This window comes from Eurypyga helias, unplaced genomic scaffold (assembly GCF_000690775.1).
Source record: "Eurypyga helias isolate BGI_N326 unplaced genomic scaffold, ASM69077v1 scaffold6167, whole genome shotgun sequence".
NCBI lineage: Eukaryota > Metazoa > Chordata > Aves > Eurypygiformes > Eurypygidae > Eurypyga > Eurypyga helias.
Window position 1 is genome coordinate 80,672 of NW_010262197.1, and position 11,503 is coordinate 92,174.

General features: G+C 43.2%; 1 protein-coding gene across 1 annotated transcript in view; it reads right to left on the bottom strand.

The window, feature by feature from the left end:
• The window catches only part of TBXAS1 (thromboxane A synthase 1 (platelet)), a gene marked incomplete at its 3' end in the record, with an annotated part of 110,095 nt that overhangs the window by 77,744 nt on the left and 20,848 nt on the right, over positions 1 to 11,503 (bottom strand). Inside the window, exon 3 of the mRNA XM_010155610.1 lies at positions 4,945 to 4,997. Within this exon, the coding sequence (XP_010153912.1) occupies positions 4,945 to 4,997 (53 nt within the window). The remainder of the gene's footprint in view (positions 1 to 4,944; positions 4,998 to 11,503) is intronic.

Below are 11,503 nucleotides of genomic sequence, written 5' to 3' on the forward strand. Positions count from 1 at the left end.
TGGCCACACTGCCCCGGATGCAGGTCAGGATGCTACCAGTCTTCTTGGCCACCTGGGCACACTGCTGACTCATGTTCAGCCAGCTGCCAACCAATGCCCCCAGGTCCTTTCCTGCCATGCAGCTTTCAAGCCACTCTTCCCCAAGCCTGTAGCGCTGCATAGAGTGGTCGTGACCCAAGAGCAGGATCCAGCACTTGGCCTTGTTGAACATCATGTAATTGGCCTCGAACCATCTTTCCAGCCTGCCCAGATCCCTCTGCAGTGCCTTCCTACCCTCAAGCAGACCAACACTCCTGCCCAGCTTGGTACCATTTGCAAACTTACTGAGGGTGCACTTGTTGCCCTTGTCTAGATCACTGATAAAGATGCCAAAGAGAATTGGCCCCAGTACTGATCCCTGAGGAACACCACTTGTGATTGTCTGCCAACTGGATTAACTCCATTCACCACAACTCTTTGGGCCTGGCCATCCAGCCAGTTTTTTACCCAGAGAAGTGTGTGCCCATCCAGGCCATGAACAGCCACTTTCTCCAGGAGAATACTGTAGGAAATGGTGTCAAAGACTTTACTGAAGTCTAGGCAGACAACATCCACCACCTTTCCTTCATCCACTAAGCAGGTCACCTTGTCATGGAAGGAGATCAGGTTAGTCAGGCAGGACCTGCCTTTCGTAAACTCACGCTGACTGGGGCTGATTCACTGGATGTCCTGTACGTGCCACGTGATGGCACTCACCTGCTGATGGACTCATCTGCAGAAATGCTATCTAGTGCCATCTGCAGCAACATTTCTTTGGGAAAGAAGTCAAGCGTTAAGATAGAACCAACTCTGGCTGCATAGAATCTGAAAAGCTGTCAGCTGCCACCATAGCTTACAGTCACAGCTCACCCTTGGACACATTTCAAGTTAGTGACTGGCTCCATGATCTAACCTGAGCCTTTAAACCACCCAGTCATTTAAGTGACCAAGCTTCACCTTGCTTCCAACGATGACTTGTTAAGGAAATTATTTAAGGAATATTAGGAAGTTTGTAAGGAATAAAAAAAACAAACCACCACCTACAGACACTGAGTTAATCCCATAGACACCTTAAGAAACATTGCTTGTCCTCTTTTAAGTTGCTTTCTGTGTATTACTTAGAGACATGCTGAAGTAACTCACTGCAAAACCAGATACTCTTTATATGGAAATGGAGCTCCACTCGCATCTGTGTTTTCACAAGATGCTTCAGGAGCACCTGCACCTTAAGATGCTTTCTGTAGTACTGTGCTGCTCCTGGTATGCTTATGCTGCAGCCCAGCAGAGGCTCAGCAGGGCAGATGCAGTTTGCTGCTGGTGGTTTTATTAGGGATTGAGAATGGTTTACAAATGCATTTTGTCAGAAATGTTCTCATTAATTCCTCCCCCCATTATACAATGCAGATTCTGAGCTTACTGCTTCCCTTCACCAGTTCACAGCCAGACAACCCTAGGCTCAAATACTCTGATTGTCTTCTGCCTTTTAGAGGTGATTTAATCCAAAATTTGTCCTCTCGCTACTCCTAGACCCATCTCTTCCTTACTTTGTTCCTGTTCTCTTTAGCACTTACTCTTCCTTCACTTGAACTCTGAACTTCAACCTGCTGTGAGAAGTCTGAACTACTGTGTAATAGAGTAAGAACAGGGTTTCAGATGCAAAAGGATATGAAGAAACTGTCACCCAAAAAATTGCACTGAACTTTAACCTTCTGTTCTTACTCTGACTATAAGCAGTGAGGTCTATGTTACAAGCACTTACACTCCTCCCTACATCCAAATGCATTGCTACAGTTGAAGGCAGAATAGGTTCATTCATCCCAGAGGCCACCACCTGCCCGCTTGGGGCTGTTACCATATTTTCTGTTCCTTCACTGGTAGTGTGTCCTTGGGCCAAGAATATATTACTTATTTTGGCACCATTCTCCAACTCCAAATCAGCCATACATGCTTACAGTGCTATAAAGTCATAATGATGCAATTGCAAAAGAGTGGCCAAATGAATACGAAGTGTGTATACAAAGTAAATTTAACTCACTGCCTCCACAGCTCTGCTCATGGAGCAGTTGTGTTTCTGATTCCATAACGTATACTCTCCCCTTTTATTTTTGCTCTTCAACCCAGAAGCTCTTTGTTTCACTCTGCTCTTACCACCTATTTCCGATCAGTAGCCACAATCTACAATGCAAATGGAACAATTGAATATGATAGGGGTGAAAATAGAGTAGGAAAACATCAAAGTTCATCCAAAAATTAAGTGACATAAGTCACTGATTTCCACAGAAACCAGGACTACTTTCCTGCAAAACTCTTACCATGGAAAGGAGAATATTCAAGACAAATCTTAACATGTATGAGTACATTGCACTCCAAATAGGATATTTTCCAGGTTTTATTTTTGTTATGGATAGCTGCAAATGTATTTCAGAGGAGGCATTTTTATAGTAGGTATTCCGAACTGTAGCTGAACCAAAACGACTAGCATGCTGTTGCAGGATCTCTTCACAACTCACATCAGTGGCTTGGATTATCCATTGAACTGAAATGCTCTGACTCTGCTTTTGCACCAAACCAGAGCTGTTTGTTTCTGCCTTGGCCTCCATCTTGGGCCATCTCTGTATGAAAACAGACAGTTTTCACAGCACACACTCACAACTGAAGACTATTTGCATTGTCTCTCTCTATAAAAAGAGTAATACCATCACCTCTCCTTCGGATCCACGCACGGAAGCGAAGGAAAAAAAAAAAAAAAAAAGGTTTTTCTGACCTACAAAAGCCTTACTTGAAATAATTCTCTACGACTTGAGGCCTTTTGGAATGGAAGGGATATATTGTTTTGACTTGATTAAAGCTGAAAAGTTGATTTGACATCCTGTTGTCAAGGAAACCAATTCACACACAAAAGAAAACAGTTGTGATGGTATCATTCAGACTATTCAAGTGACCTTAGAAAGAAAAAAAGGCTTCAGTTCCAAAGATTTGTATTCAACTCACTTCACCACTGTAGAAATAAACATCATTGCTCTTTATGCTTATTGGAAAGCAGTTTTCAATCTGGAAAAAGCAAAATGCCACATCTTCTTCCAGCTGCCAGATCCAATACTTTGCTGGGACTATGCACATAAACACACCTACCATTTATTGCCTATTTCAAAGAACCACAGAAAGAATCGCACAGAAGACATATAGGGAAGGAGAAGGAATTGCTTTCGTTGACAGGACTGTAATAAAACCCCCTAACACATACCACACCTATTGAACAGCAGCTCTCAAGCCAGGTTTTACAACATCCTCCTTCAACTAGAAAGAAAGCTTACCTCAAGCACAGCAGTGTTTGAGCCCAGCTTTGTTTTTCTGGAAGATATCAAAAAGCAGTATTTTTTCTTTGCCAGCCTCCTAGATCCCTCAGAAATTGAATTTTTCATGCATGTACTAAATGGGATGTAGTTATGCTCAATCTGCTCACTCCTACCTACAGAATCCCAGAGAGGCAGAACTGTCTTGGCTGACCACTGCCACCACCATCCAGCTTTGCAGCCCATGCAAATCTCACAGAGGTTTCATTCCCTAACAGCTGTGGGTAGATTGGAAAAATGAAACTTTCTCTCTATCCGCTCACACACTATAATTATACATCTCTTTCTCTGATGACATAGCCTCTGCCTGGCCAAGTGAGAAGACAGACGACTAAATAGCAACTTGTCTCAAATTCTACTTAGAAAAAAATAGGCATCATATTAATAAGGACGGAAATACACTGAGGAATGAATGCCAGTGTTCTTACATCATTGTCATTTAAGGGCATCACACCAAAGGTCACGGAGGTAATAAGCCTCAGTCATTTTCCATTTGTTACACAATATACAAATTGCCACAGTGTTAATGAATATCTTTCTCCACTCCTGGCCAGCCAAGACACTGTATTATTTCCTCTTAAACAAGTGCCTAACACTTGGAATTCGTTATTTCCATCACTTCTTGCAAAACTTTGTCCTTAAGGCTGAGCATAAATGCCACAAGGTGGCTGTGACTGGAGCATCAAATGCTTCATATGGCTGAGCCTGACTTCTTTCTGATACAGCTTTTTTGGTAGAAGAGCACACAAAGCATATTTATATCATTTATGATCAAATATGCACACACATTCATATATACTGTCTTACAAGTGTCTCAAACCCCTTGAAGTACCCAAGAAAAAGAAAATCTACGTTGCTTGTACTTGGTAGATATTGCTTGATACTGACATATTGAAACAATTGTTATGCTAGAAACATGAACTGACCCAGACAATAGAAGCTACCATGAAATAAGTGCATTTCCACTTAAAATGATGACGAGTGGAAAGTAGTTCTTGGAACAGAAATGCCATTCACAGAAATGTGGAAGGGTTTGTGCGAAGGCATATACTGCTTAAACCCTCTTTACTCCTAATAAACTGCTAAGGTTGCACAGCTAAGCTAGAGAGAGAGGAATGCCTCATTTCTAATCTGTATGTCATTGGATCTTAAGTTTAGGCATTTTGCATAAATATAGGTAGTGACAACTGAACCAAGCTCATCCTATTTCATAAACCAAGGGTTTTTTTTAAGATGATAAATTATTATTTTCACTGTTCACCTTAAGCATAAAGAATATGCAGTTGAAAAGAGAATACTGAAAGCTGGTAGCTTTGTACAATTCTGAAAAAGACTAAACTTTATGTGCATAATTAAAATTAGAAAGAGAAGAATGAAGTTGACACCAAATGCTGAACTAAAATAATCCAAGGTTAATTTCTGCATGTAATCAACTTCCTCCTCTGCCCGCCAGGCTGAAACACCACACTCGGTGTTTTGATGAACATCATCTCTTCATATTTTCTTCTCTCCCACCCAACAAACCCAAACAGCAAGAGCCAGAAAAGAAAGCTGACGGCACTGCCAAGCTTACCCACAAATAGGTCCATACTCCGTTATGAGTTTTGTGTGGTTTTCCCAAAAACCCTGGATAAAAGAAAGAAAACGAAGTATTTTAGAACAGTACTTAATAGAAACTCTATTATACAATGTTGCTAACACTCACGCCAGAGCTTTGAACCTCAACTGGGAGAGCCATGATTTTAGCTAATAACCTCACCTTTCTCTCAGTGTCCATCTGTGACAGAAGTCTAGAAATGATGACTGAAAAAAATCCCAACTCCATTAAAGACCCGGAAAGCCATGAAACATGTTTTCATCAGGGTTTTACATTCCAAAATAATGTTACCAGTTCTTTGTGTAGGTTTTTTTTTTGGTTGGTTGGTTGGTTTGGGGTTTTTTGTTTGGGTGTGTGGGTTTTGTTTGTTTGTTTGTTTTAAACTAATTTCATGATTGGGATTCTTACTTATTAATCTTTTTTTCTGATGTGTGTGTGGATTAAAAAACTGACAGATAAATTAGTTACATAAATACATGATTGCTACACACAAGAGAAACACAGGGAAAATGGAAAGGTGGTCTCGTCTGGGGTTTAGTTATGCTATTCAAAATAAAACCCAAACCTGTATTGGAGTTTAGCATGAGGCAGTCACCTGGGACACTCTGCAGAACAGTAAGCAGATTTATTTTGACAAACTTTTAGAATTTTTACTGTGTTTCATTTTCATAATTGATGAAAATTGGTAACCATTTATCCAAATAAACCTGACACTATACTAAATTGTTAGTGTCCTAAATGAATTCAAATTGATTAATCTGAAAGGTGTGCAAAATGTATCCCCGAAAGTGAATATGAAAAAAACGGTTTTAACAAAACAGCAATATTTGAGAATCTTACTGCACTGTTTGTAACTTGTCTATGGACAAATAACACATCTGACTGCATTAATCTGCATTTATAGTAATTCAGGAAGGCTATTGTGATCTATCTTCATTCTTCAGAGAAAAGTCACTAACAAAGTAGAAGACTCATATTGAATCTTTCTTATTTTGTCAGACATACTACAGACTATGAGCTAAAACAATATGAACTATTGTAAATACATTAACCACAGACATACATAAACAACACCACATAACGTGTGTATGTTTTGGGAGCATTTTACCATACTGAGCAAAAGAAAATCTGGTAATCAAAAGTAGTTATCATGCTTATCACCCTTGGGTGCTGACATATCACCCAAATTAGCAAAGCACTTGCCTCCACCTACAGTCCTCCTCTTATAGAGCATTTTGATTGTTATTTTATTCTTAATACAGTTCTGGTTGTTTTGGGTTTTTTGATCCTGGGCTTGCAATGTGTTTATTCTACTGGACAGTACACCTCCAGGTTAAGGCAAGAACTTCAGATTCTCCTAAACCTACAGAAAGCTGAAGCGCTGGATGTTGTGTAAGAAAACACACTAAAGATAAAATCATGAAAGAAGTGGTTTAGATGACTGCCTGAAAAATACATATTCTCACCTGAAAAATACTTTACTACTAAGGTAAGCAGAAAAGCCTCATCTGTTAGCACAGAGGAACCAAGGTGGGCAAAGCCTTTGTGATACCACAGACACAGCTAACTCAAAAAAGCTTTTATCTGCAGACACGGAGTGAGGGGGGAAAGGTACACACGCACTCACATCGACCCGCATTTTGCTATAGTGACACTTCCGCGGGAGCAGGATCTCAGCCTGCAGCGGCGGTGATTTCCGCCTTACAAAGGTTACCTACTGCCTTCCCTGCTGACGCGAGGGGAAATCCTGGGGCCAAATCCCCCGCAGCGCTACTCTCCAGGCTGCCACCTAAGAGCAGGCTGGGCTCATGGGTGCACCCTGGTCGCTTCACCTGTGAGAGGGACTCCAACCTGCGCAAGCACCGGCCGACACTTACAGCCACGCCGAGGCACCAGCGCGACGCAGGGCACTGCTCGAGGTCCCCGGGCAGGGCTGAACGCGTGGTGCCAAGCACTGCTGCATCACAACGCTGTCGGCTGCACGGGGCTTCGGGGCTTGTGAGATGATGCTGAATCAGGTCAGCCCCCCAGCCCACCTTCCTCCCGGCCTGTCTTGAGTGAGGACATGCCAAACTACAGCCTGAACCTCGCCTGCTAAGTTTTGCTTTGGATTGCGAGCACGCGCGTAGGGATCGCACTTGCTGTATCCACCAGCTGCGTTCCAGCGAGCCAGCAGGGTATTAACATTTACAAGAAGTCTAGGCTTTAAATGATTCACTGAAAAAGCCTTCCAGAAAGCCAGCTTCTTGGAAGCGCTATTCCTGGCTCACTACAGTAGAGGGGTCAGGCAGAACACGTTTAAAATCAGGCCGGTTAACCAATAACTGGTTTTCCACCTCCAGGTCTCCTAAATGTTTGCGCTGGATTAAAATTAACCACATTCCTGTTTTCTTCCGCAAAGTGAGAAGTACAAGCCTGCAGGATGGGGAGAGAGGAGTTGAATAGTATCTGGGAAGGATTGGGAGAAAACATCCTCGGGAGTAAAATAAGCACTTGTTCTCTATGCCCAGAGACTGTGACCGCACACACATACACAGCACTGCCTGCCTCTGCCGCCAACCACAGGGACCCAGTGCTATCCTTCGTAGGCACGGAGCGCACGCAGGAGTGGGTCTCATCAGGCTGCCTGGGAAGACGAGCGAGCAGCCCTGCCAGGCTGCAGCGGCTGAAGCACAAGCAAGGCAGAGGGAACACACGTGCACACCCCTTCCGAGCCAAGGCACGCCTTTCAGCCGCAGGAAGCTGGGGTCACAAGGCGGCACTTGTGTTTCTTCCCAACAGCCACGAGGAAGGCCATGAACCTGTGATGGTCTCAGTACACGGTGCGAGGATATGCCATGTCCACGCAGCTCTGCCAGTTTTGCAGCATCATCCCTGAACACAGCTTCCAGGAGACAGGTACTCTGAAACACCATTCTTCTCCTGTGTGTCAGGTTTGAAGCACAGAAAGCCTCTGAAGTGCTTTTGGTAACTTATTTACGCCAGCTGAGGTCGATCTGCTCCAAGGCTCATTACTGCAGGTTTGTCCACTTTTATAATTGCAATTGTACTTAGTACCTACAGGATAAGTACCTTTGCACCAGCAGCAGCTGCTTTACAAGAAACCGGAGGTAGAGACCTCTCTGACTCAAGATCACCTGGTGGGTAAACACGAGGAGAGGAAGCAAACTCAGAAACAGTGCCTGCTGACATGTACCCACAACTTAAACAGCCATAAGACAGCAGCTATAATGAAGCAATGTTGGGATTAGGAAGGGGATAATCAGGGAAAAATGGAAACATATGTATTATGCTTTTTTAGGAAAGCAGAAGGAAACTGGAAAGCAAAACACTGCACGGTATTACAAGATGACACCATGTGCATCAGGAGGAACTGTAGCACATTAAACAGGGACTTAACAACTATGTGTAAAAGCATAGTCAGTAATGCTGTTGCAAGTCAGAAAAATCACATAGCTTTTTCTTTGTTTGGAAGCTGCAGATAATGAATTGTCATCAACAACAACTCAGAAAAGGGTTGGAGCAGGGGAGACTTGCTGCGTGTGGCCCCCACAGTGAGGTACCAGCCTGATGACAGCCCATTATCAAACAAGATAATGCGGGAGTATGAAAAGCTTCTTTCCCTGAAGAAAGCATATTTTACAGCATCTGGTACACCATGGAAACAGCAGCTCAAATGGGCTGACTGCTGCACACCCAGAAGGCTTCTTTGTTTACATGGCTGGCAGTTGCCTCCCCACAGGGAATTTGCCTTCTCCCCTTCGTCTGAGGGTGTATCATCAGCTGCATCTGTGGGTAGAACCACTCACGCAAGGCCAGGGATACAGGTGCAACCCCTGTGGAAGGGAAGAATATTTGGGTCTGCATCAGACAGAGTGAAGTCTGGTCATTGCCAACCTTCTATCTTGAGATACTGAATGCTGAGGCTTCCGCTTGAGCAGCACATGCCCAAAAGGGCTTCAGAAAGGACTCTTGTCTTAACTATCCCCTTTCCTGTTTTCAACAGATTCTGCCACTCCAAGATGGATCCTTCAGCAATTTCCTCCTTGTTGCATATTCACCTTGCTAGTTCCTCACAGCACGGAAAAAATCTGTGGCAATGTCATCTTCCCTCCTTGCTGAAAATGGGTGCAGGCACTAAGCCAAAGTTTTCAGAAAGAGCCAGTAGTATCATGCATTTCAATTTTTGGAGTGGCTAACGTAAGGCATATCCAAGCTATTCTTATTAGTTGCTCAATACCTGCAATCTTGAGGCTGCAAATGGGGATTTAAGTGACTTCAAGCTTGAAGCTCAAGTGACCCAGACTGCATGGAGGATGCTTTATAACATTTCAGTTTCCTGCATCTGGAAAACAAATCATGTAGTTTATGAACTTAGCCATAGTCCTTAAGGGTCACTAGATAAAATGGTTTGAAGAGGGTCACAAAGCTGAGGGATCCAGCAGATGAATTCTCCTGACCATAACACAGAATTCGAACTCCAAAAAAGTGACTTCCAGAATGCAACGAGGGTAGCTCTTGAATTTTGTAGTGTACTGAATGCCACAAAAGCTACCAAGCTGTATGGAAATGGATGTGGTGTGCCCGTCAAAACCCACTGCAAGTGAAACATTACCCATGAAAGAATAGCCAAGGGTAAAAGGCTTCTTTTGTTGCCCCTTTCAGAAAAAAGCATCACACTTTACCTGATGTCAGTCACTTACCCAGACAGCCTGGATTCAAACCTGTGACTGAGAAGCCTAAGATGTCAGATTCTATCACTAGTCCACAGACATGCTCACCACCCTGTAGTCAGACATGATGTTCTGTTTCGCTACGTTATTAATAACCACAGCATTATTGTTTGCGTGCACACCTCACATCAAGACACAAAAATCTATACTGTTATTTATAGTACATTATGACAAGGAATGACATTTATGGATCAGATTTTTAGTATTCCATGGGCTTCACAAGCCTTTTTTCCTTAGACCACCTGGAAAAAAAAACAAACATCTGGTAATAACCTAGCACCCCAAATGATTTTTTTTTTTTTAATTACAAGCTAACGTTTAATTAAAGCAACCTCGTGTCATACTGCAGCCCACTTTGAAGGAATGACCCCAGACTGCACATCATCTCTAGTAATAATCCTAGTGAAAACACTAGGATGCCAGCAGACATGAGAAGGAAAACAGCATGAACTTCTAACCAGCCTGATTCTGAGCCATGTACATAGTTTATTTTCTTTGATCGTTACCCTTAATGGCTGTCCTCTGTGTGTAATTTGGTTTAATTTATGTGTATGCCATTTCAGATTTTAAAAAACACATATAGCCATTCCAAATTTATTAAAAGCAGCCTTCCTACCCTTAATAGTTATTAAGAGAGGTTAGTGTTATGTAATTAAGTTAATCCTCATCTGTAAAGGCTAATTAACTGAACATTAATTGAATCTGTATATGAAAATTTGGACAATGTGTTCTTGTTATACAATTTTTAAAAATTACCTGAACTAAATGCCAAACACATTGTAAATTTTTCCTTCTACCTTTTCAGGTCTTGTAGGAAAAACTAAGCGGGCAAGTTTCTTTCTGCGTCCTTCAACAAGGCGCTGTCGTATCACGTTTGGAGAAATAGCTCAAGTCCTTCCCCGAAAGGTGGCTGTCTTCCCTCTGGCATGAGCTCTCCCTTTCACTCGGCCCTCATCCCATGCCTTCCATCACCCTCTTCTCCTTCTGCTCTCTGTCACCTGCCCTGGTCATAGAGACCAGAGGCTCTTAGGACAGAGTCACAACACCTAAAGGATCAGATGACATCAAGGTATCACCTTGATGGATCCTATCACCCAAAAGGATCAGATGGCACAATATGTTCCGTCATGCCGATTCACCACCCCAAAGTCTGCACACAGCCAGCTCAAAGCCACCTGGGTGGTTTTGGCAGGGCACTACCCTTTCACCCTTAAGAATCACTACCCATTGCAGTCCTAAGGAGAAAACTGCCTCATCTGGTTCTCCTCTGCCTAGGTGTGCTTGCATTACAAAGGAAAGACATGTTTTGGACCCTTTTCAGCCTTTGTTTGAAACATTTACAGTTTAAAACAGTCAGGTTTCCAAGAGGGAATTAAGTACATCATCCTTCCTGGTATTTGCTGTCTCTCCCCATTAACCAGGTTAATGGCTGATTCTAATAGGCTGGTAACTGAAGAGTCAGGGAGGGAGGGGAAGCCAAGCAAGTAAATACACAATTGCGAGCCTGACCTCAATGGCATGCAAGACTTCCCCATGCGTGGAACACACGCAGTCCTCAGATTTTCTCACAAAGCCCACCGTATGTTTTTAACATTCGAGTCGTAAGCACTGCCTAGTGGCATGGTGGACGGAGCAGCTGCAGCAGGTTCACAGTCCCTCACGCACCGTGTCTGGCCGACCGGTAACAACCTGGCGCTCCGCTTCACAGCAAATACCTAAAGGACAGGGGGTCACAGGAACGGGAAAGGGGATATACCACGTGTTCTCTTTCTTCGGGAAGATCTGCTAGGTGAGGGAAGAGC